This window comes from Coregonus clupeaformis, chromosome 2, assembly GCF_020615455.1.
Source record: "Coregonus clupeaformis isolate EN_2021a chromosome 2, ASM2061545v1, whole genome shotgun sequence".
Lineage (NCBI taxonomy): Eukaryota > Metazoa > Chordata > Actinopteri > Salmoniformes > Salmonidae > Coregonus > Coregonus clupeaformis.
This window is the reverse complement of record NC_059193.1, coordinates 33,911,074-33,935,490: the sequence shown is the minus strand read 5'-3', so window position 1 is coordinate 33,935,490 and position 24,417 is coordinate 33,911,074. Positions and strand designations below refer to the sequence as shown.

At 41.4% G+C, this 24,417-nt stretch overlaps 1 protein-coding gene across 1 annotated transcript; it reads right to left on the bottom strand.

Moving 5' to 3' along the window:
- Positions 1-8: 8 nt before the first annotated feature.
- On the bottom strand, positions 9-22,959 carry LOC121535598 (electron transfer flavoprotein-ubiquinone oxidoreductase, mitochondrial). Its single transcript, XM_041842825.2, has 13 exons — positions 22,723-22,959; positions 20,021-20,173; positions 16,689-16,918; positions 13,105-13,186; positions 12,831-12,949; positions 10,897-10,974; positions 10,490-10,636; positions 10,137-10,277; positions 9,658-9,801; positions 7,952-8,120; positions 7,420-7,602; positions 6,987-7,208; positions 9-607 (listed from the first exon to the last, which is right to left on the bottom strand). Exons 1-13 carry the CDS (start codon positions 22,751-22,753, stop codon positions 444-446), a joined length of 1,863 nt encoding a protein of 620 aa, XP_041698759.2. The 5' UTR covers positions 22,754-22,959; the 3' UTR covers positions 9-443.
- Positions 22,960-24,417: the final 1,458 nt, after the last annotated feature.

Genomic DNA, 24,417 nt, shown 5'->3' with positions numbered 1-24,417 from the left:
ACACCGAGGCATGGCAAATGTTTATTCACCAACACATTTTTCCCACTAATGACTATGTACAGTATCTCTCAGATCATACACTGTTGTTGCTAATGGTACCTGCAATAGCTAATGAAAATGTAGGCACAGATTCAAGTGTGGGTTGTTAGTCTATTTAGAAGATATCCATATCCAGTCAATGCAGCTTTTTCTGCTCATGGCATACACATCTAAAATACTTTTTAGTAGCATTATTCTTTCAGAAAACTGTACATGTTATATGCCCATATTGAAAGAATATGGTGACATCTTTCATATCTAGGCACACAGTATCGGATTCTAAAAGCTGTCTTGGCAGCAAGCCCTGAATGTGTTTTTGCAGCCATCTCCACGGAGAGGGTCTGTATCGTTTTTCTGATCTCACTGCTACAATTGGTGCCTCATGATATGCCTGGAAAAGAAAATCACATTCCGTTGTAGGCTGGTCCTCCACTGCCTTCGGGCACTACCCAGTTGATGTTCTGGCTGGGGTCCTTGATGTCACACGTCTTGCAGTGGACGCAGTTCTGAGCGTTGATCTGCAACCTCATACCTTCTCCAGTCTCAAGGGGAACGTACTCGTATACACCTAGTCAAATCAAATTGTATTGGTCACATACACATTTAGCAGGGGGGAAAGAAGGGCGTCATTTAAGGGGAATGGAAACTCTTAGGAAGTAAAGAGATGTATTCAATCCACTGTAAATTTAACAAACATCTATTTTTTGGATTTTGTTATTCAACCAAATTCAATAGAGGTATGGGTAGTGCCATCTTGAATTGCCATAGTAACATTGACGCCAATGCATCATTTGCAGGTTTGAGCAAATTGTGAGTTTTGGCAAGGGACTGAAAGTGAGCGTTGCCACTGGGAGGCTCCTCGACTTCACTGGACCTGAAAGGGTTCTCCTAACTTTGACAGCTTTGTAATTGAGATCAGGACAACAATATTAAGGTAAGTAACTGTATACAATTCATTTTGGTTGGTTATTATAATATTTTTTCCGATTGATAAGATGATTCTGTGAAATGAACTTCTGATAACCAGAGTAGTAGGCAGTCAGCCAAAACGAGGCAAGGTAGCTAACGTTACTGTAGCTATCTACTTGATTTAGCGCTCGTCTTTATGTTGTCGTCTTTGATAAGTGTACAAAATAAAATGCTCATAGTCCAATTGAAGAGCATTTGTCATTGCTATTAGCTAAGAGCTAAAATTAACTGGCTAATGTCTAATTCTACAGTAGCTTGCCAGATTCTAGCTTGCCAGCCACAAGAGAAGGCTCCTGTAGGATTGGTATTTTACGAGTAAAGTATGATACCCATATCATTATTTGTCATCTAGATAGCTAACTAGCTACATATTTGGCTAGCTAATTGCTATAACTTCTGAACGCTCAGGCTGGTAGTCACTTTCATAACTAGCCTAAATCTTCCTGGTCTACCTGGTAACAATCAATAAAGTATTATTGTTATGTACTATTAGGCCTATATACTGTATATTGTCTTTAGGACACTGGTCGACTGAGGAGGAGGACGGTGTAGACATGTCACCTGTGCACCAGGCAGTCAATAGAAGCTGTCCAAGGTGTCAAGGACAGATAGGGGCTGGAGAGACTGGACAACATGCTGCTGAGGCTGCAGACACACCCTCGCAGCCAAGGTGAACATCAATGTACTGGAGGAATACTCTAGAAATTGTTACAGGAAAGATAGAAAATAGCATATGACGTGGATGTTTGTGTTGCACCAGAATGCAAGGCCAAGCAGTTATGCATTAAAGGGGACCAACATTGTTTTAGATTGTGGTACTCCAGTAAATGTGACTCATTGCAGACATAGGCACTAGTCTTCACCCAGTAGCTCAGTTTGTCACTGGTCATTTAGCCTCCCTTGCATGCTTTTAATTTGTTCCCATTCTGACTCTGTATTAGGCTATAGCCCTAGTGGAATGTATGTACAGAATACATTTAAGTTGTAAACTGCAATTATTATTACAGTGCCTACAGAAAGTTTTCAGACCTCTTAACTTCAGTGTTCGGTTACAGCCTTATTCTAAAATTGATTACATTTTTCATCAGGTTTTCATCAAGGATCTCTCTGTACTTTGCTCCATTCATCTTTGCCTCAATCCTGACTAGTCTCCCAGTCCTTGCCGTTGAAAAACATCCCCACAGAATGATGCTGCCACCACCATGCTTCACTGTAGGGATGGTGCCAGGTTTCATCCAGATGTAACGCTTGGCATTCGGGCCAAAGAGTTCAATCTAGGTTACATCAAACCAGAGAATCTTGTTTCATGGTCAGAGTCTTTAGGTGCCTTTTGGCAAATTCCAAGCAGGCTGTCATGTGCCTTTTACTGAGGAGTGGCTTCCGTCTGGCCACTCTACCATAAAGGCCTAATTGGTGGAGTGCTGCAGAGATGGTTGTCTTTCTAGAAGGTTCTCCCATCTCCACAGAGGAACTCTAGAGTTCTGTCAGAGTGACCATCAGGTTCTTGGTCACCTCCCTGACCAAGGCCCTTCTCCCCTCAGTTTGGCTGAGTGGCCAGCTCTATGAATCATCTTGGTGGGTCCAAACTTCTTCCATTTAAGAATGATGGAGGCCACTGTGTTCTTGGGGACGTTCAATGCTGCAGAAATGTTTTGGTACCCTTCCCCAGATCTGTGCCTCGACACAATCCTGTCTCGGAGCTCTACGGACAATTCCTTCGACCTCATGGCTTGGTTTTTGCTCTGACATGCACTGTCAACTGTGGGACCTTATATAGACAGGTGTGCCTTTCCAAATCATGTCCAATCAATTCAATTTACCACAGGTGGACTCCAAGTTGTAGAAACATCTCAAGGATGATCAATGGAAACAGGATGCACCTGAGCTCAATTTCGAGTCTCACAGCAAAGGGTCTGTATACTTATGCAAATAAGGTATGTTTTTTTAAATTAATGTTTTTTATAAATTTGCAAAAATGTCTAAAAACCTGTTTTCGCTTTGTCATTATGGGGTATTGTGTGTAGATTGGTGAATAAATTGTTTTATTTAATCCATTTTAGAATAAGGCTGTAACGTAATGTGGGAAATTATTCTCTTATTTTAGATGTGCTGTTAGCTTAATAAGAAAGCATTAATGATTAAACATAATAGGTTTGTGCTGAACTGATATAGACTGTTTAACATAACAAGCTGTGATTAATGTGAGGAACGTTAGGGGGTAGGATGAGATAAGACTTGTGACACACACACAGCCTCTTTGTTAGACTGCTCAAGGACATGTGTACTGCAAAAGTGCTGACTCTCTGGACAAGTTGTGGAGAAAACAACTGACACCTGGCAACAGTGAAGCGCCAAGGGGCTGGGACCAGCCTGTGCGCCAACGATAGGCTGAGTAAGTCTAAACCACGTTCAGTCTCTACTCTGATAGGCCAGCAGGGAGCGGGAACTATCTCTGTCAGAGTATTTAAAGAAGAACTTATAACAATGGACCAGTTCTCTGACTGCCCTCGTGGTTTTTTCAGTGGACCCGTATATCACGAACATCATATTTACCATTGAAGTGTTTTGCATTAATTAAATTACTAGTCTATTTTAGAAGACGTGTATTGACCTCTTTTTGTTCAAATACCAGATTTGAATTGACGCAACTTAACAATTGGTGACCACCGACGTGATCTGGTAGAGGGACTTCGCTGGGTATTGTCCGGCCCATTGGACATCTCTGTCATTGGACCGTGTGTTTCACAAAGAGTCCGGACTACTAAAAACAGGTAAGCAGACACCTATTGTTATATAACTAAAGTTCTGCACATTGGCTTTATCCAAATTAATTTTGTGAAACACCTGTCTGATGTAAGTGAACTAAATTATGAATTATTATACAAATTATTATGAGTAGATAAGCACCATATTGTGACATGCAAACCTGTGGTGAATGTGATGTTAAACCATGGTATTATAGAGTATTGTTCCACCGTCACATACCAGAGGGCTAGGTACGGCTAGGATCGGGGAAAATACTGAAATCCCCAGGCTAGGACCACCAGGGGTGGGAACTGTGGGATATAGGGAATCATTGGTCTAAAAGTGTTGCGCTACTGACACGTATCAGAAGGCTAGATATAGCTAGGATCAGAGGGACACTTACATTTTAGTCGACTCCAGGCTAGGATCACCAGTGGTGAGAACTGGAGACGTAGGGAATTATTGGCTTAATAGTGTTACGCTATTGACACGTATCAGAGGGCTAGATACGGCTAGGATCAGAGGGACACTTTAGAGTGTAGGGTGTTGTATGCATGAGAGTGCGAATGATACCAGTGTAATAAAAGAGTGAATGCGGGTTATTAAAATTAATAAACCTGTATACCTTGATAGAAAACGAATTAGGAGTTAAGTCTGTGGTTGCTTAAACCGTATAACCCGTTAATAACAATTAGAATAATGAATAACTAGTATGACTAAACTGAAACGTTTGAACTGATATAACTGAACTGTAACGTTTGATGTTTGACACAGCATAATACTGGTTTTAAATAATTAAGTTGAAGCAATTTGGTTTATTATTTAATTTAACGTTTGATGTTTGACCCTGCAAAATACTGGTTAAATAATTAGACTGAAATAATTTGGTTTATCGTTGAAATATAAATATGCACCGACTTTAACTAATTAGGTGGGAATAATTTGATTTAAATAAATAGATAGACATACTTTAAATAATTAAATAACGGACAAATATTACAAATTAAAACGAAAAACAGACAAAACCTGTTCCGACTGGACACAGGAGGGAGAACCGCGAGGGGAGGGGCTGGAGACAGCGAGAGTATGGCTTTTGGAGAGTCAGGAAAGACTAAGAAGTGATTTGTGTCAATTAAGAATTGGCTAAAAACACCACGAAGCGATTATTTGAGAGGTACCTATACATTTCTAAATGTATATGTATGAACTTGCTCACCCGAACGTAGACGTACGTAATGGGTGAGAAAGTAGAGAATATGAGTTTAAGGTTATACCGTTGTTTGATCATGTGATGGGGTTTGATGGGTGATCAGACCATGACTGGTGTGGTTATGGAAGTAATGTATAAATAGTGGAGAGCCAATAGGGGGCTCCATTGAACTATTATGTTTTGTTGGGCATTTCGGTGGCATGGGGTGGGGTCTGTGTGTATGAGTGAATTTGGCGGCTGGTATGGGTGGTGACCGGATACTACTGAGTATTTTTAATGAATTTATTTGCAAATTATGGTGGAAAATAAGTATTTGGTCACCTACAAATTCTCTCTGACTTCTTCTTTAGAGGCTCCTCTTCCTTTCCCTCTCTCAACTCCCTTCACTGTCAAAGGACACCAGACATTGTAGCCTGAACCAGGCTAAACTTCTGCATAAGTGCGCTTGGTTTGCCTGTGTTATTATACCTTCCCCCTGGCTCCCCCGTGGGGTCAAAATGATCACAAGAACCACAAAATCCCAGAACCACACGGGGGACCTAGTGAATGACCTGCAGAGAGCTGGGACCAAAGTAACAAAGCCTACCATCAGTAACACACTACGCCGCCAGGGACTCAAATCCTGCAGTGCGAGACGTATCCCCCTGCTTAAGCCAGTACATGTCCAGGCCCGTCTGAAGTTTGCTAGAGTGCATTTGGATGATCCAGAAGAGGATTGGGAGAATGTCATATGGTCAGATGAAACCAAAATAGAACTTTTTGGTAAAAACTCAACTCGTCGTGTTTGGAGGACAAAGAATGCTGAGTTGCATCCAAAGAACACCATACCTACTGTGAAGCATGGGGGTGGAAACATCATGCTTTGGGGCTGTTTTTCTGCAAAGGGACCAGGACGACTGATCCGTGTAAAGCGAAAGAATGAATGGGGCCATGTATCGTGAGATTTTGAGTGAAAACCTCCTTCCATCAGCAAGGACATTGAAGATGAAACGTGGCTGGGTCTTTCAGCATGACAATGATCCCAAACACACCGCCCCGGGCAACGAAGGAGTGGCTTCGTAAGAAGCATTTCAAGGTCCTGGAGTGGCCTAGCCAGTCTCCAGATCTCAACCCCATAGAAAATCTTTGGAGGGAGTTGAAAGTCCGTGTTGACCAGCGACAGCCCCAAAAACATCACTGCTCTAGAGGAGATCTGCATGGAGGAATGGGCCAAAATACCAGCAACAGTGTGTGAAAACCTTGTGAAGACTTACAGAAAACGTTTGACCTGTGTCATTGCCAACAAAGGGTATATAACAAAGTATTGAGAAACTTTTGTTATTGACCAAATACTTATTTTCCACCATAATTTGCAAATAAATTCATTAAAAATCCTACAATGTGATTTTCTGGATTTTTTTTCCCTCATTTTGTCTGTCATAGTTGACGTGTACCTATGATGAAAATTACAGGCCTCTCATCTTTTTAAGTGGGAGAACTTGCACAATTGGTGGCTGACTAAATACTTTTTTCCCCCACTGTATAGTGGTGATGACAATAGTGGACTTGCCAATGTCAAGCTATTTCCAAAAGCCTAATCTGATGAAGCAACTAAATGACACATTGTTTGCTTAGCTAGCTACATGCCAATGGATAGGCTATCCTCACTAAAATTACATGATCAATTCATGTTTACTGATCATGAAAAGCACTGATGATAGAGCTAGCTAAATGTGGAATAATCAGAAATGTGTAGATCTGACTATGCTCTTCAAGAGGTGACTATATTAAAGCCAAATAGTTAGCTAGGTAGCTATAACATTTATTTAGCAATCCCTTGAAAATCGGCACGTAATTGTCAATGATTTTAGCGGAGCTGGGGGTCTCCTTGCCCCCCAACAGCCAGATCGTATGCTCTGCACCGTATTGTAACGTTTTATTGATAATTACCTATTGCTTATACCTATCCAACCCTTTCAGATCTAAATGAAGTGCCTATGGTGTATGGGCTGAGGTAGGATTTGTAAATGTGCATCAGTGGTACCTGCTGGACAGAAGCGCTGCTCGGGCCCGTCGTAAATGGCCAGGTTGTTGGCCACAGGGATGCTGTCATCCTTCAGGGTGAGGTGGGGGGGCTGGTCCCCCTCGTGGTTGGTACCGCTCAGAGCCACAGAAGAGAGCAGGTCAAAGCTCAGCTTGCCATCGGGCTTGGGGTACTCGATGGGCGTGCACTCCTTAGCCGGTTTCTGCTGGGCCGAGTCCAAGCCTAGGGTAAAAGAGTTATCAAACCTCAGTTGGTTACAGGCCAGATAAAACAACATTGGTTTGTTCCTTGAGGCAATTCTCAGCATGAGTGCACAATTTTGTTGTGCATTTAGCAAAACTGAGTTGTTGCCTTGTCCAATAACAACTTGGCTAAAACAGAAACAAACATTTTTCATGATGCATATGTCATACAAAACATCAATATGTTGTACCTGCATGTTTCAGTGTCCATGGCTCCTTCCCTCTAAGTATCCAGTAGAAGACACCGGTGTAGACCATGCCCCCATACAGTCCAAAGTAGTTGTGGAACGACGGCCTGATGTTCCTCACTGCGTACAGCTCTTTCCAGATCCAAGACTTCTTCAAATTGTCCTCATACTCCGGTACGTGAAGTCCTGGAGGACAAATTACCAGAAAAGAAGTATAATTGTATTCGGATGACAGTAAAATGTTAGAGATTATCTTGCACCCACAAATGAAATTGCTCATTTACTTTTTGTGTATTTGATAGAATAAAATAAATTTCCATTCATGTACATATATAAATGACACACTGGAGAGAAGAAATTAGCATGTTTGTTTTCCCTATTAGCATTAGAGATAAATTACTAACAAATTACACTCTTTAATAGTGTATTCATTGCATATTTTATAGTGTAGAAATATGCCTTTACCTCACAATTAGCGAGAGGTGTGTGTGAGGGAGCATTTAAATGGAAAAGGTTTTGGTCTGGTTTAACCTACCTGCCGTTTCAGATGATGGGTCTTCGGCTGTGACTTTGGGGAAGATGGCCTCTGCGGCCAGCATGCCACTCTTCATGGCCGTGTGGGTGCCTTTGATCTTTGGTACATTCATGAAGCCCGGACTGCATCCGATAAGCATCCCCCCAGGGAATGTCACTTTAGGGAGGCACTGGATGGAGGAACAGACAGGTAAAGATTGTAATCTTGAATGTAATGGTAAAATGCTTTCACTGAATAAGAACCAGTGGAAAACCTGACATAAGATTAATGCATTTCCCATTTTTGATGCCGAGACACACATTGTCACCGAAGCACGCACAGAGCAGGGTTTCCATTACGAAAATGTGGCACTGGACATTTGACAGGCAGCATTTTAAGTTATCAGACCCATATGCATTGGGTGCATAACCTGATTAGGGTTTCCATCCACGGTGCTCAGAATGACAGAAATCACATTTAGATTATTAACAGAACATGGAAGTTGAGGATGCAACGATGTGTGGTCCTTCTTACCGAATTCTGATGCACATTTTGAAGATGTTAGAATAACTGTCCACATGTACTTTTCCTCAGCCAACAAGATGAGTAAAGAACAGCAAAATCACTAGCCTATGTCAATCTACTATCCCCCATAGTAGAAAAGTTGACCTATTCTATTGGTCAGCTTTTCGAGAAAGAAACAGCCTATTCCAAACAGACTCTGGGACATTTGTGGGACGATGGATCCCAAATTCATACAACCAGTTGGCCTAGGCTACATAAAATTTTTAAAAAAGCAATGAGTCTGATGCAACAGATCTGAACATTTAGCTTAAAATGTTGATAAAGTATTTTTTTTTTTAGATAAACGCAGCAACGCGCACAAGGCAGTAAGGCTACGCGCGAATGTTCGTTCCATAATGCAATCAATTGGAAAACACCATTGTCAAAGTGCACCACACATGCAAGCGGTTTCATGTGACAGAGATGAAAATATCTGTTTGAAATGTTGAAAGAGGGGAGCTCTAATATGCAACAACTAGTATGGGTTGCTAATATGACTAGGATTGTGCCTTTGGCTACTGGACAATGAGAGAAAGTTGATATAAAATAATTGCCTCTACGGATATGGTCTGATTTTGGCTAGGCTACTTTGAAGCAAGGTAAGACATGCCTCATAATATGTAATAAAACGTTCAGGTTTAAGTATATGTTTTCAAAATGCATACTGCCTCCAGCTCATTGCAAAGTGGTGTGTGACGCGCTGATGAAGCCTGCCTTCCGTTGCATATGCATTTTCTGTTTGAGATGCTGTAGCAGCAGCTCTCGTGCTGTCTGACAGATTTTCCGCTCAAAGGTTCTGTATCTGTATGCTGTAGGCATGTGATAAATAAGATACATAAAACACTGTACACACGCGCCAATTTAATTCCACAGAATTATGCAAATTAACCTATAGAACGATAAGCATGACCAGTCAAATGTATTTCCATTGACTGGTATTTCCATCAATGAATAGGTTAAAAAGCACTACTTCGCAATGGGATTTTTCTTCTTCTCCCGGACAATTGGCCGGCAGCGATTTTATTTATCGGCGGAAATCCGGCTATTACCGGCTAACGGAAACCTTGGCAGAGCCGCACACACCTTTGAGTAATACATAAGTAACATACACATGACACACACACACACACACACACCACACACACACACACACACACACACACCTGATAGCCTCCCTCGTTGAGGGCCCTGGCTCCGTAGGCGATTCTGTTACCTCCCTCCAGGGTCTTGGCAACGAAGGGGTGGTGCTTCCAGCGCTGGAACTCTCTGAAGGGGCTGAGGTAGGGGTTGGTGTAGTCAAGACCAACCTGGAAGTGGGGAAATACACGGCATTCCGTTTTTGCTACAATCTCTCATTGACCTCAATGTATGATCTTCATAAAAGTTTGAGTTATCACATATCCCAAGTTTTCCCTTTAGGCCCAAGTTGGCCTAATTAAGCTTCACAAGATAAGCTGAGAAGCATCCCCTTAAAAACGCCAATTAGATAAGGTAGAAGTATAGTGCATTGACATACACTGACCTCAGTTTTACAAAGGTTATTTCATTTAGAGTTTAGACCATTTCCAAGTGTTAGCATGGCTAGTAGTTTGCCTGTTGACAATGGCAAGGAGCCAAAATGGCCACCATAACCGGGACTCACCACAAAGCCCAAGGCCACCAGTGGCTCGCCCTCGTTCAGGTGGTAGAGGAAGGAGCCGCCATACGTGTTCCTGTTCAACGGCCAGCCCACCGAATGCTCCACTCTGCCCGGTCTCCACTTATTCTCATCAATCACCCACAGCTGGTTAGACAGAAAAATAACACCATTCATGTAAGTCGTTATGCATAAAGCATCTGCTAAATGACAAAAATGTAATGAATATGACATTCTGATTTGACTCCATTAAGATATCTGTATTGTATGACTAATTAAAAACAGAACAGATGATTTGTTTAATTCGGTCCAAATACAAAGACACTATTTCTCAACCAATAGGAGCTTTGGAATTTTACCTCTTTCAGGCCAATGGCGTAGGTCTGTGGTTCACAGTTCTCCCTGAGGTTGAACTGCCTGTAGAGCTGCTTGGCCAAGTGGCCGTGGCAGCCCTCTCCGAACAAGGTCACCTTAGCATGGAGCTCCATCCCCCTCTCAAACACATCCTGCAGAGGCAAATGGAGAGGAGCATGTTATTCTGATACACCAGGGATGAGGCTACTTGTCGTTTTCATAAAACAAATTATATTCTATTCAGTGCTGATTCTTCCTTGTTTTTATGAAACTCAGTTTTTACAGTCAAACTCTACTGTACAAAATGACCATACCTAGGAGAAAAACATTTGTAGATTGTCCAAGGAAAATAACTTAGACTTTCTGTACAGTGATAAGTCAATTTTATTGACATAAATCTGCATAAGATTACCTTTGGCGAACCATCCTTAGCGATGCCCACATCATTGGTGGCAATTCCTTTCACACTTCCATCTTCATGAAACAAAACCTTAAAAACAAAATCAGAAATTAAACACTTTTGAAAGTAGAATGACACCTCAAGCAAAAACGATCAATGAAAGCCAGTCACGATACGTCAACATATCACAGTGAAATCGATATCGGGCATGAAAACGGAGCTGGCTCAAAATATCATTCTACAGTCGTGGTCAAAAGTTTTGAGAATGACACAAGTATTGGTCTTCACAAAGTTCGCTGCTTCAGTGTTATGAGATCTTTTTGTCAGATGTTACTATGGTATACTGAAGTATAATTACAAGCATTCCATAAGGCTTTTATTGACAATTACATTAAGTTTATGCAAAGAGTCAATATTTGCAGTGTTGACCCATCTTTTTCAAGACCTCTGCAATCCGCCCTGGCATGCTGTCAATTAACTTCTGGGCCACATTCTGACTGATGGCAGACCATTCTTGCATAATCAATGCTTGGAGTTTGTCCGAATGTGTGTTTTTGTTTGTCCACCTGCCTCTTGAGGATCGACCACAAGTTCTCAATGGGATTAAGGTCTGGGGAGTTTACTGGCCATGGACCCAAAATGTTGATGTTTTTTTCCCCCGAGCCACTTAGTTATCACTTTTGCCTTATGGCAAGGTGCTCATCATGCTGGAAAAGGCATTGGTCGTCACCAAACAGTTCTTGGATGGTTGGGAGAAGTTGCTCTCTGAGGATGTGTTGGTACCATTCTTTATTCATGGCTGTGTTCTTAGGCAAAATTGTGAGTGAGCCCAATCCCTTGGCTGAGAAGCAACCCCACACATGAATGGTCTCAGGATGCTTTCCTGTTGGCATGACACAGGACTGATGGTAGTGCTCACCTTGTCTTCTCATGACAAGGTGTTTTCCGGATGCCCCAAACAATCGGAAAGGGGATTCATCAGAGAAAATGACTTTACCCTAGTCCTCAGCAGTCCAATCCCTGTACCATTTGCAGAATATCAGTCTGTCCCTGATGTTTTTCCTGGAGAGAAGTGGCTTCTTTCTGCCCTTCTTGACACCAGGCCATCCTCCAAAAGTCTTCGCCTCACTGTGCGTGCAGATGCACTCACACCTGCCTGCTGCCATTCCTGATCAAGCTCTGCACTGGTGGTGCCCCGATCCCGCAGCTGAATCAGGAGACGGTCTTGGCGTTTGCTGGACTTTCTTGGGCGCCCTGACGCCTTCTTCACAACAATTGAACCTCTCCTTGAAGTTCTTGATGATCCGATAAATGGTTGATTTAGGTGCAATCTTACTAGCAGCAATATCATTGCCTGTGAAGCCCTTTTTGTGCAAAGCAATGATGACGGCACGTGTTTCCTTGCAGGTAACCATGGTTAACAGAGGAAGAACAATGATTTCAAGCACCACCCTCCTTTTAAAGCTTCCAGTCTGTTATTCTAACTCAATCAGCATGACAGAGTGATCTCCAGCCTTGTCCTCGTCAACACTCTCACCTGTGTTAACGAGAGAATCACTGACATGATGGCAGCTGGTCCTTTTGTGGCATGGCTGAAATGCAGTGGAAATGTTTTTTGGGGATTAAGTTCATTTTCATGGCAAAGAGGGACTTTGCAATTAATTTCAATTCATCTGATCACTTCATGACATTCTGGAGTATATGCATATTGCCATCATCAAAGCTGAGGTAGCAGACTTTGAGAAAATTAGTATTTGTGTAATTCTCAAAACCTTTGACCACGACTGTATATCTGGTCAATGGCATACAATTATGTAAATGTTTACTGAGAAAAAGCTGACGTTCGAGGAAAGATCAATGTACCTTGTCAAATGGTATTGTCACGCCAATATTAGTAAAATGGCCTGTGTTTTCTGAAATTGTCATGAATGGTGGGCGGTGCTCACCTCAGCAGCAGCGTAGCCAGGGTATATCTCCACTCCCAGCTCCTCAGCCTGCTCTCCCAACCAATGTACAAAGTGACCCAGCCGCACAATGTAGTTCCCATGGTTGTTCATGGGCAGACCTATGGGAAAATCAAAAAATTTAATAGAATGAAAAACAAAAACTGCACAGTCAAGGCTAATACCATAATAGCTTTATGTTTAGGACAGAGCTTACAGGTGACAAGCTAGAGTTTTCATTTGAAAAGATGTCATGTAAACATGCATGTGCCTTTACCTGGCAACATTGGGACAGGGATTCTATATTTCTCGGTTAGAATGCTAAACAAATCCTCGGTCACTGGTGTATTCAAGGGTGCCTAAGAGAAGAGTACACAAATAACAGAACATCAACACTTTATTTTTAGCTTAGGTGTTGCTTGCAAGATGTCCCCTTGGGTAGTACAATAGTGTTGTCTAGGACTGTGATGTACTCTCATTGTTATGTCTGTGATGTACTGTGATAGTTATGTCTGCAGTTAGGTATGGCGGCAGGTAGCCTAGCGGTTAAGAGCGTTGGGCCAGTAACTGAAAGGTTGCCGTTTCGAATCCCTGAGCCAACTAGGTGACAAATCTGTCGATGTGCCCTTGAGCAAGGCACTTAACCCTAATTGCTCCTGTAAGTCTCTCTTGTTAAGAGCATCTGCTAAAATTACTTAAATGTAATGTCTGAGACTGAAAAAATAAAACAAGGAATTATGCTGCATATCCCTCACAACCTTTCATAGACTAACAACCTTTCTTAGACTGACGTGCTCAATACTTCAATAATAGAGAGCAGAGTTGTGGACAATTTCATTTTAATCTCTCTCAGTGGAAAGAAACTCCTGCGGAGTGAACTCTGTGTGAAAATGCATCTTTCTTCTGAATGACATTTGAACATGTTCAACAGACCTGCTGAAGCAGCCCTCCGATGTGAGTGCATTTCATTTATAAATCTCTCTCTCTCTCAGTGGAACTAGATAGGGCACATCTCCACAGGAGTGTAATTCAATTCATGACTGTGTATGGCCCACTGACTCCAACTCTGCTATAACTAACAGAATAAAATAAGGAAAATCAAAATATTAGCACATAGATCAAAGTTTTGCAGAAATATTCAAATTTGCCCCGAGTGCATGTCACCAGTAAAGTAGGTTTGCCTGATAACCCTAAAGGCTTGCCAGCTAATTATTGATATCGCTGCCCACCTACATTACCCAAAAGAAAGAATACACACATGAGCAAGCAAGCGAGTGGAGTAGGGCTGTGTATTAATCTAATCAACTATATCTGATGCTTTAAGCTCACTGTTTGACGAAATAATTAAGACACACAAACGACTAGAGGGCTTCTGACCACAATTGATTTGATTGTGCGGGCCGGGCTTGGACTTGCTTTGCAGTGTAAAAAAAACAAAAACAAAAAAAACAGCGAGTGATTGTGTGACTAGCACCCGTTGTCTCCCTCTCATCCCTGCTGCAGCAACCACCACAGAACATCAGTGTTTATCACGCTGTCCGTCTTGATGACGCTGCAACATAATTACAGCCATTTCTGACTGAAAAGTTCTGTTACCGAAATCCCTCATTTGTTAAGGACAAATATTCCCTATAACCTTAACCCTTGCTCTCTTTACGTGACACATGTATGCATCACATGCACTTGACCAATAGGGCCTGACGTATAGCATATCATAATCACATCAATAAATTGGTTATAACAAACTCTGAACACAGTAACACGTGACAGCAAAATGGATGCAGAGGACATGACAAACTCGAAATGGGGGAATGTTTGTTTACTGGTTGCTCAGGAGGTAAAGGGGAAGTCAGATGTGTGGAATACATTTGACTAGTTGTGGAAAATACTGGAGATCAAGAAAAATAAGTTAAGGAGCAAGCACTGCGTGTGTGCCAAACAGGTGCTGTTAGATTATAATATAATTTTTCTGACCGTTTAGAACAATGTCAACACTAAATAAATGATAAGCGTACCAGAGAGTCTGTTGTAACATTTTTTTGTTGTTGTTGTAAAGGCTTTATTACAGCAAAGACTAAACGCAAGCATTCGTGAATGCAATTGCCAAAATGGAACGGTTTATTTATTGTTTACAGCTAATTATTCAAAATAAATGTTATTTTCAAACTAAAATGCTTGATTGAATTTAAAATCATGAATGACTCGTATGCTGTGTGATGACTTGAATGAATGAATGATTGATTCATACAGTAGCCTAAGTATTGAAATATAGGCCTAAGTAAGTTACGGTATTAGGACTAAACAGGATGCGCTCTTAGGCCTACAGCTCGATCGATGGTGGTTATACAAGGCTGCTATAATAAGTCTACTAATGATAATGACATTACTTAGTGTTTTTCCTGTTTGGAACAGTGTAAACACTAAATAAATTATAAGTAATACCAGAGAGGTAGTTCTAATGAAACAAAAGTGTAAAGCCTTTATTACAGCATTGCAAAGATGAAAATCAGCCAAATCTGTGAAATTGTTTATCCGACATGTGGTTGCGTGAGGCTTGGTGCTCACGGAATCAGTAGGCTATTAAACAAACACTCAAACAGGCAATAGAAGCAGGATCTGTCTTATTTCTGTAGATATTCAGTGCATTCGGAAAGTATTCAGACCCCTTGACTTTTTCCACATTTTGTTAAGTTACAGATTTATTCTAAAATTGATCCCCCCCCCCAAAAAAAAGTATCCTCAATCTACACACAATACCCCATAATGACAAAGCGAAAAAAACTAAACAGAAATACCTTATTTACATAAGTATTCAGTATCTTCCTTGAGATGTTTCTGCAACTTGATTGGAGTCCACCTGTGGTAAATTCAATTGACTGGACATGATTTGGAAAGGCACACACCTGTCTATATAAAGGTCCACAGTTGACAGTGCACGTCAGAGCATAAACCAAGCCATGAGGTCAAAGGAATTGTCCGTAGAGCTCCGAGACAGGATTGTGTCGAGGCACAGATCTGGGGAAAAGTACCAAAACATTTCTGCAGCATTGAAGGTCCTCAAGAACACAGTGGCCTCCATCGTTTTTAAATGGAAGAAGTTTGGAACCACCAAGACTCTTCCTAGAGCTGGCCGTCTGGCCAAACTGAGCAATCGGGGGAGAAGGCCCTTGGTCAGGGAGGTGACCAAGAACCCGATGGTCACTCTAACAGAGTTCCTCTGTGGAGATGGGAGAACCTTCCTGAAGGACAACCATCTCTGCAGCACTCCACCAATCAGGCCTTTATGGTAGAGTGGCCAGACGGAAGCTACTCCTCAGTAAAAAAAAGGCACATGACAGCCCGCTTGAATTTTGCCAAAAGGCACCTAAAGACTCTCAGACCATGAGAAACAAGATCCTCTGGTATGATGAAAGCTAGATTGAACTCTTTGGCCTGAATGCCAAGCGTCACGTCTGGAAGAAACCTGGCACCATTGCTACGGTGAAGCATGGTGGTGGCAGCATCATGCTGTGGGGATGTTTTTCAGTGGCAGGGACTGGGAGACTAGTCAGGATCGAGGGAAAGATTAACGGAGCAAAAGTACAGAGAGCAACTACCTGTAAACTTCATAATGAACGCAATCTTCTTTATCTCCTAATGTATTGCACAAGTTGACTGCAGGTATTTACTTTAGAAATTGCTACAAATATTCACATGTATAAATAAATGTAAAATAAATCGTTTCAACGGTATTGAAAAACCATTGCGTGGTATACCGCCCAAGCCTAACAGATACAGTTGAAGCTAGAGACAGATAGCCTATAGACCCTATACACACACACTTGACTCCACACAGAGACAGATGAGATGACACTAACATACCCCTCTCTCCTTCCAGTCTGGGAAGAGTTCGTTGAGGGCGCTTGGCTCCAGGCAGGCCCCGGAGAGGGTGTGTGCTCCGATCTGAGACGCTTTCTCCACTAGACACACGCGCAGCTCCTTCTCCTGCTCTTTGGCCAGCTGCTTCAGCCGGATGGCTGCCGACAGCCCCGCGGGACCCCCTCCCACTATCACCACATCAGCCTCGTCGGCAAACCGCTCCATCTCCACACCTGCACAGAGACAAAAACGCCACACACAAATAGGTATGTGTCACCAACTGGGTTTGGAACCTCGGTCGTCTGAGCGGCACAAGAATGTGTTAGCCCACTGAGCTACAGCCTAGTCATTATGTTGGGGGAGATCGCGCAAGTCTTCAGGTCTCGGGCAAGGTTACACAAGCCTCCATGAAGACAAACTGGAATATTAGTATGTAGTACTATCTAAAATGTCAAAAGTGGAAACTTGTAGTTTTGACATCAGCGTTAACTTGCAACAGCATCCCATAGATGCACATTTAAGGACAAATAGTGTTTTCCACAAGCACATGAGTAGCCAGCCAAATAGAAAAAGTTGACAGACAATATCCCCCAGGATTGCCGAACAAGCTCTATTGCCGTGGCCTCTGGTACATTCTAATGCCTTAATTCCGTCTGAAATACACAGCGAAATTATTTTAAACTTTATTGAGTTTACCTCCCTGATTGGACAAATTAGTTGTGGTATTGTATTTACAATTTAAATTACTGAAAATGTATGAATTCAGTGTATTGTTCGTTTATATAAATATTATATGCCTAAAAGATCAGGACTATTTATTAAGTAAGAGAACATTAAACTTTTATTTTATTTTTACATTTAACCTGTCTTCGAGATTACAGTATTTTACTGCAAGATATGAATTGAATTTTTGTTCTTCAAATTATGTTTTTTATCAAAACAGAATTTGGGTTATTTACTTAATTTCTTTAAAAATAAATACATCAAAAGGTTCAATTTAAAAATCAAACAAATTGTGTGATGGGCACTTTTTGAAATGGGTCTCTAAAATAAACGGGTAGGTACTCAATTAAGTTCTGGGTCCATACGTGTTAAGAGAAGAGATAGAACGACATCAGTTCAATTAGTGAAATAATTTCAACAAGTGTTTGCAACTCTTTGAATTGCAGTATGTCATTTATTCAAAAAAAAATACTTGTTTAACAACTTCTTCTTAAAGAATCTTGTAAGAGTCTGCCGACTTCCAAAGGCTTCAAGCTTCCTTTTAAGAGGCATTTTCTCTGCTATCTTCAATAAAAGGTATGACTGAAGAATGAAGCAGATGTTGATCATGGGCTTTGCTACGTTGAAAGCAGCACTTGACTACTCCATTGTCAACACTTGGATTAAATCAGTAGACCTACAGTGCCTTCGGAAAGTATTCAGACCCCTTGACCTTTTCCACATTTTGTTACGTTACAGCCTTATTCTAAAAATTGATTAAATAAATAAAAATCCTCAGCAATCTACACACAATACCCCATAATGACATAGCAAAAAACAGGTTTAGAAATGTTTGCTATAAAATTAATAAATGAAATACCTTATTTACAGAAGTATTCAGACCTTTTGCTATGCGACTCGAAATTGAGCTCAGGTGCATCCCGTTTCCATTGATCATCCTTGAGAAGTTTCTACAACTTGATTGGAGTACAACTGTGGTAAATTAAATTGATTGGACATGATTTGGAAAAGCATGCACCTGTCTAGATAAGGTCCTACAGTTGACAGTGCATGTCAGAGCAAAAATCAAGCCATGAGGTTTTCCGTAGAGCTCCGAGACAGGATTGGGTCGAGGCACAGATCTGGGGAAGGGTACCAAAAAATGTCTGCAGCATTGAAGGTCCCCAAGAACACAGTGGCCTCCATCATTCTTAAATGGAAGAAGTTGGGAACCACCAAGACTCTTTGTAGAGCTGGCCGTCCGGCCAACCTGAGCAATCGGGGGAGAAGGGCCTTGGTCAGGGAGGTGACCAAGAACTTCATAGTTCCTCTGTGGAGATGGGAGAAGATTCCAGAAGGACAACCATCTCTGCAGCACTCCACCAATCAGGCCTTTATGGTAGAGTGGCCAGACGGAAGCTACTCCTCAGTAAAAGGCACGACAGCCCGCTTGGAGTTTGACAAATGGGAACCTAAAGGACTCTCAGACCATGAGAAACAAGATTCTCTGGTCTGATGAAAGGAAGATTGAGCACTCACTTTAACTTCACTGTCTAGCAAGTCCCGATGGGCTTCATATCGAAAATACAAACTAGATAGTTTGTTAACTTGTCCCGATGTGATACCATGGGCATATAATCACTACGTTGTATGATTTATGAATGACAAGGATACTGTATACGAGATCAATTTTATTCAGTCAGTTCGACAGCATGTATAAACTAGTCAAGCTTGCTGTTCGTCAATCAAATCACAGTAAGCCTATGTGCCAGCACTCCGTGGCTGCATATGTAACACGCTAAAGAAAATACATTATTTTACCAGAAAACAATAGGCTAAATGGATTTCAACTCATCGTTACCACATTATATGGGACATGCAAATTGACTCACATAGATGAAGGAGCATCATGCTCCTCCGGGTAAAGACATTTGACTTCAACCACAGCGTACACAACACACACACACACAGGTACCGGGAAGTGGGACAGACAGCAGACTTAAACCAGCAGTGACTCCTGAGTGGCGCAGTGGTCTAAGGTAAGTCCAAGGTAGGGGAGGGTTTGGCCGGCAGGGATGTGGGTTCGTTTCCCACGGGGGGCCAGTATGGACAAAAAAACAAAAAACAAAAAAACTACGTATGCATTCACTGTAAGTCGCTCTGGATAAGAGTGTCTGCTAAATGACTAAAATGTAAATGTTTCCCTGTCATCGCTCACTTTGTGACTGACAGGCGCCTGTCCTATGAATAGATCGCTATTAGATGCATATCGTTCATTCTAGCGGGAGAGGGCTCGGCTGACTTTTTTTCTGACTTGAGAATTGAAAAGTAGCCTAGCTAATTCATATCGTTCATTCTAGCGGGAGAGGGCTCAGCTGACTTTTATTCTGACTTACGAATTGTAAAAAAGTACCCGGCTGAAAAGGAGTGCGTAACCACTAGAGGAAAACACTGCACATATGTTTGTTTTAGGAAGACAAACCTAATATATTCCCCGCCTCTCACATATGAGATGAGTTCAAATGTTATCAGCATTGGTATAAGGTGAGAAAAACAAAGGTGTTTGGGTCTTGCATAATATAACACATTCCATTTCAGACAGTGTGCCAAGGGTAAGGAGGATTACACAGTACCTTCCCATCGTGGGTCTTTATCCCTGGGACAGATTGTGTAGTGTGATGTTATGCGAGGCATCACTGCAGACGAGCAATTCCGTCTCCATGTGTAGAGCTGTGGAGGTGCATGTTCCGCTTGCACTGTTTTCAATGCTCGTATACACCTATGGGCTGCAAAAAAACAAGGCATATCCGGTCAGTGCCAACTGGGACTGACGAGGAAGCTGATAAGGTTAGGTCCTACTGTATAGCTTCAGAGTGTGTACACAAGTTACCTTATGTACAGTACTAACAATCACATAGTTAAAAGTACACTCATGGTGGCCTGGGCAATTCATGTCACTGGTTATGATGGATCACAACTGAAGGAGAGAAATAACAAGATATTACTTTGTTTACAGCTATCTTGATGACTCAAGTGGGGTCATACAGCAGAACTGTTACACTGTATAATACATTGCAACTGAATGTGTCACTATTCTTCTGCGTAGCAGCCTATGAGATTTTTATGGGCGTGTATGCAGCAGTGGAGGTTTATCACAGGGGGAAGGGGAGGACCATCCTACTCAGCGAATTTCATAAAAATAGTGATAAAAAAAAAAGATATAATTTTTTAGATAAAACTATAGTAAATTATTCATGTCACCAAATAACTGATTAAAACACACTGTTTGGCAATTAAGGTCTACAGTAGCCTCACCCGCCTCTAGGGTAGCACCATGGTGTAGCCGGTGGACAGCTATTTTTCATCGTCCACTGGGTACATTGACTTCAATACAAAACCAAGGAGGCTCATGGTTCGCACCCCTTTTCATAGACATACACAGTAATTATAACGACTTCCGGAGGACGTCCTCCAACCTATTAGAGCTATTGCAGTATGAACTGACATGTTGTCAATCCAATCAAAGGATCAGATAATTAATCTAGTACTGAAAGCATAAGCTACAGCTAGCTAGCACTGCATATAGTGTGGTGAGTAGTTGACTCAAAGAGAGAGAAAGACAATAGCTGAACAGTTTTGAACAAATTAATTTATTCAAAAATTAAGGAGAAGCAGCAGAGAGAGAGAGATAGCTACATTGTTGTATTTTTTCTCTTAGTTTACCTTTCACTTACTTAGCTAATGCAGCTAATTTAGCCTACTCAACAACCTGGCTGAAAAAGAGAGGAATGCTATTTACGTTGGCTAGCAGGCTAAGGCTATCCAACACTGCAACTCTTCCAAGTTAAGCTAAGCTTTCGGTTTTATTAATTTATTGCCACTGGGGCCCGCCAGTGTAACTGCTAAACTGCTTGCTGTACACTGTACTGCGTGATTGTACAGATGGATTGTGGGTTTACTAACGCGTTAAGTTCTAGTTTGTTGACTATAACGTTAGTATGGTAACATCGATGTAGGCTATGTAGTGGTTATGGTATGAAGGTTTGGCTTGGAGAGTTTTTTTGCACCTGGTCACAGACAGCTATTGTGTTGTGCACTGAAGTCCACAAGCGAAGGGAAAAGGTGAGAGGAGAAGAGCGCGTATATGTGAGAAGGAATTCAACAACAAGCAAAGTGATGTTGATGCATGCTGTATGTGGCTGCTATGAAAGTGAACTGTGTGTGTGTGGGTGATCGGGGGTATTCACTCCGCCGATTCTGTTGCAAAATGTTTCTTAAACGGAATGAAACGGGGAGGGACCTACCTGAATTTGTCCAATAGAAACTCTCGTTTTGGACTAATTACACCCCAGATCAGCTAGATGCAGGCAAGAGTGTGCAAGGTCGGTATTGAATGTGTCACTATGTCACCTTGATTACTCCAATTTGTCTCTCGACCTGTGCACCTACATTATGAACTTTCATTTGTAGGCTAGGTTGTAGCAACCTCATGATGGGTATAGGGCAAATTCTAGTATCACATAGAAGCGTATATCCATCTATGTTAGATTGAGCTGGGTGAATGGTACAGTATATGAATGACAGTCATCCAATATGCTGTAATAGAAATAAGGCCATATACTTGTTTCTTTGTGTTTTCTTTGTCCTCCCTAATCTTGAACGGCACCAACCGCCACTGGTGTGCAATTGTCAATAGGCATGTAAACCAAGTCTATTTAAGTAATGAGATTGTCAGCAAAAGAGTACTGGTATCAGCCAGTTAAGTTATCTATAGCTGTCAACAAATATGGCTAGCTTTCCGAGACAAATGATTCATGCCTTGGCTTGTCAGCAGTTTGACGTCACAACTGTCAATATTGACACTCACTGTCAAGCTAGCTAGGTAGTTAGCAAGCCAATTACTTTTAAAAGTGCATTGCTATTGATATTAATTTCGTTCAATATTAGTTCAAAACGCACACTGAAAGAGTGAATGTACCAATGTATTTTAGTTTTGCACCTACTAAAATAACATTGGCTGACCAAAAGACTCGTTAATGTGACCTATATTAAATTTGATTTCGACTTTGCCCTATATTTAGCTTAGCTACCTAGCTAGCTAACTAGCTTAGCAAACTGGGCAACGACGGTGCCAGACTGGAGCTAGCGTTTCAAGATTCCACAAAGCTAATGTCAACCATCTTTACTAAGAAAATCTTAGTCCATGCCACTCTCAAATTATAGATACCTTTGATAATTATCATTGCCAAATTATGGGGACCAATACGTGTCAAAATGCGAGGCAGAGAACATATGGAAATTGACAGGCGTGTGAAAAACTGGCAAGCTAACTTACCTTGAATTGAATATCTGCTAGCTGGAAACATCGTATGAATTGCTGCTAGTGCTAGTTCACCAGCTAGCAGCAGTCCTCTAGGTACCGGCAAAGGGCTCTCGCAGCTCAGCCACCCCAATGATCATGCAAGTCTGTTTGGACAACAAAATTCGTCTCATAACATACCATTGAAGTTGTCGGTCACTCAAAATAGGCGGTACCTGGGTAAATGTAGATCTCACACTGACTGGATAGATGTCGCCAGCTTGTAGTCCAAAAAACTCTGTTTCGTTCAGCCATTCCTATGGGGAAAATTAATTTGAAAGAATAAAGTTTTGGGATAAACCGCGAAAATAGGTCTGAGGTTAACACAGGCTTCGGAGATCTTATACGTTTTGTTTTATGAGATAATATCAGTAGCTAAGTAAACATGACCTTTATGAATTATGAAGCCTTAATGTACTTTTTCAAAATTACATAAATGCTTCAAAATTCACAAAAAGTGACGTTAGCTGATGAAGATTATCTCATAGAACAAAACGTATAAGATCTCCTAAGCCTATGTTTACCACAGACCTTATTTTCAGCGTTTATCCAAAAACTCCATTAATTTCCCCGTAGGCTTTGGCCAAGAAGCCATGGCTGAGTTAGTGCCTACAAAAATATGCCATTACTATTGCTTTCTATAGAGCCCCACAGTGGACACATCATAATACCCATAAAACCTTGCGGTCAAACACAGAAATGGTTCCAATCGTCTTTCCACCATTCATTTTTCACATAGTGAATTTTACAAGCACTTCAAATTAAGTATGTGTTTGGTGTAGGCTTACCTTGGTGTGACGTTTTGATAACCGTGTTATTCTCTCTTGGACAAGGTGAGTTTTATCAATATTTTTGCCTCAATTTACTCTGAACATTTTGAAATGCTAATTAGCAACAGAGAAAACCGCAGCAAGACAAAAAATTCCTGCAGGAAGTTCCTGCACGTCATCTCTAGCCAACACTGTCAGCTACCGTTCACCAACGTGATCAGAGACCTGTGCCCAATCCATGAGCTGTATTAAAATGAACTGAATAAAGTGTTGAACTTCTTCCATCCCCTTTCTCTGTCTTCGCTTGCCACTGACCACACTTTAGCTAGCTAGTTAGCAGAGCAGTAGATCAAAAAATCAGCCAAGATAAGTGTTTGTACAGTATGTCGACTTTGGTGTCTAGTTTAGACCTTATGGCATTTTTCAAGGATGAACATAAGAGCATTAAAAGGGGAGAACACCACTACAAGTCTGGCCATGTGGAGAAGAGCAGCTATAGTGAGGGGCAACTTACTGGTTTGGTCAGGGCCAGCATGAGGGATAAAGTTTATCCTGTGTCAGTGAGTGTATCTAAGTTAAGTTTGAGCATATTAGCAATACAATGTGTTCTATACAGCTGTCAACATTCTACAAGGAAAGAGCCACTTAATCAACTATATAATCATTAACCAGATTACCCTGGATACCAGATGTAGATGAGTGATAACTCAGTCCTAGAATGTTGTCAATGATGAGAATGAATCAAAAAATCTATTGACATTCAGAATTGACTTTGTTTAGACATCCAGCCTGTATTGTAGTTGCATGACAAATCTTCAAAGGCACAGTATTTATTTATTCACACAGTCTTGATTTATAGGATCCTTCCCACTATACGATTTATATGCCAAGTGATAAAATC

Excerpts from the sequence above, each read along its gene's own strand:
- LOC121535598 (XM_041842825.2), bottom strand. The coding sequence starts at position 22,753 with ATGTTTCCAGCTAGCAGATATTCAATTCAAG. Across the intron at positions 10,975-12,830 it reads CTGGCTACGCTGCTGCTGAG|GTTTTGTTTCATGAAGATGG; the intron begins GTGAGCACCGCC and ends TTTGTTTTTAAG. Across the intron at positions 9,802-10,136 it reads TGGTGGCCTTGGGCTTTGTG|GTTGGTCTTGACTACACCAA; the intron begins GTGAGTCCCGGT and ends CCCCACTTCCAG.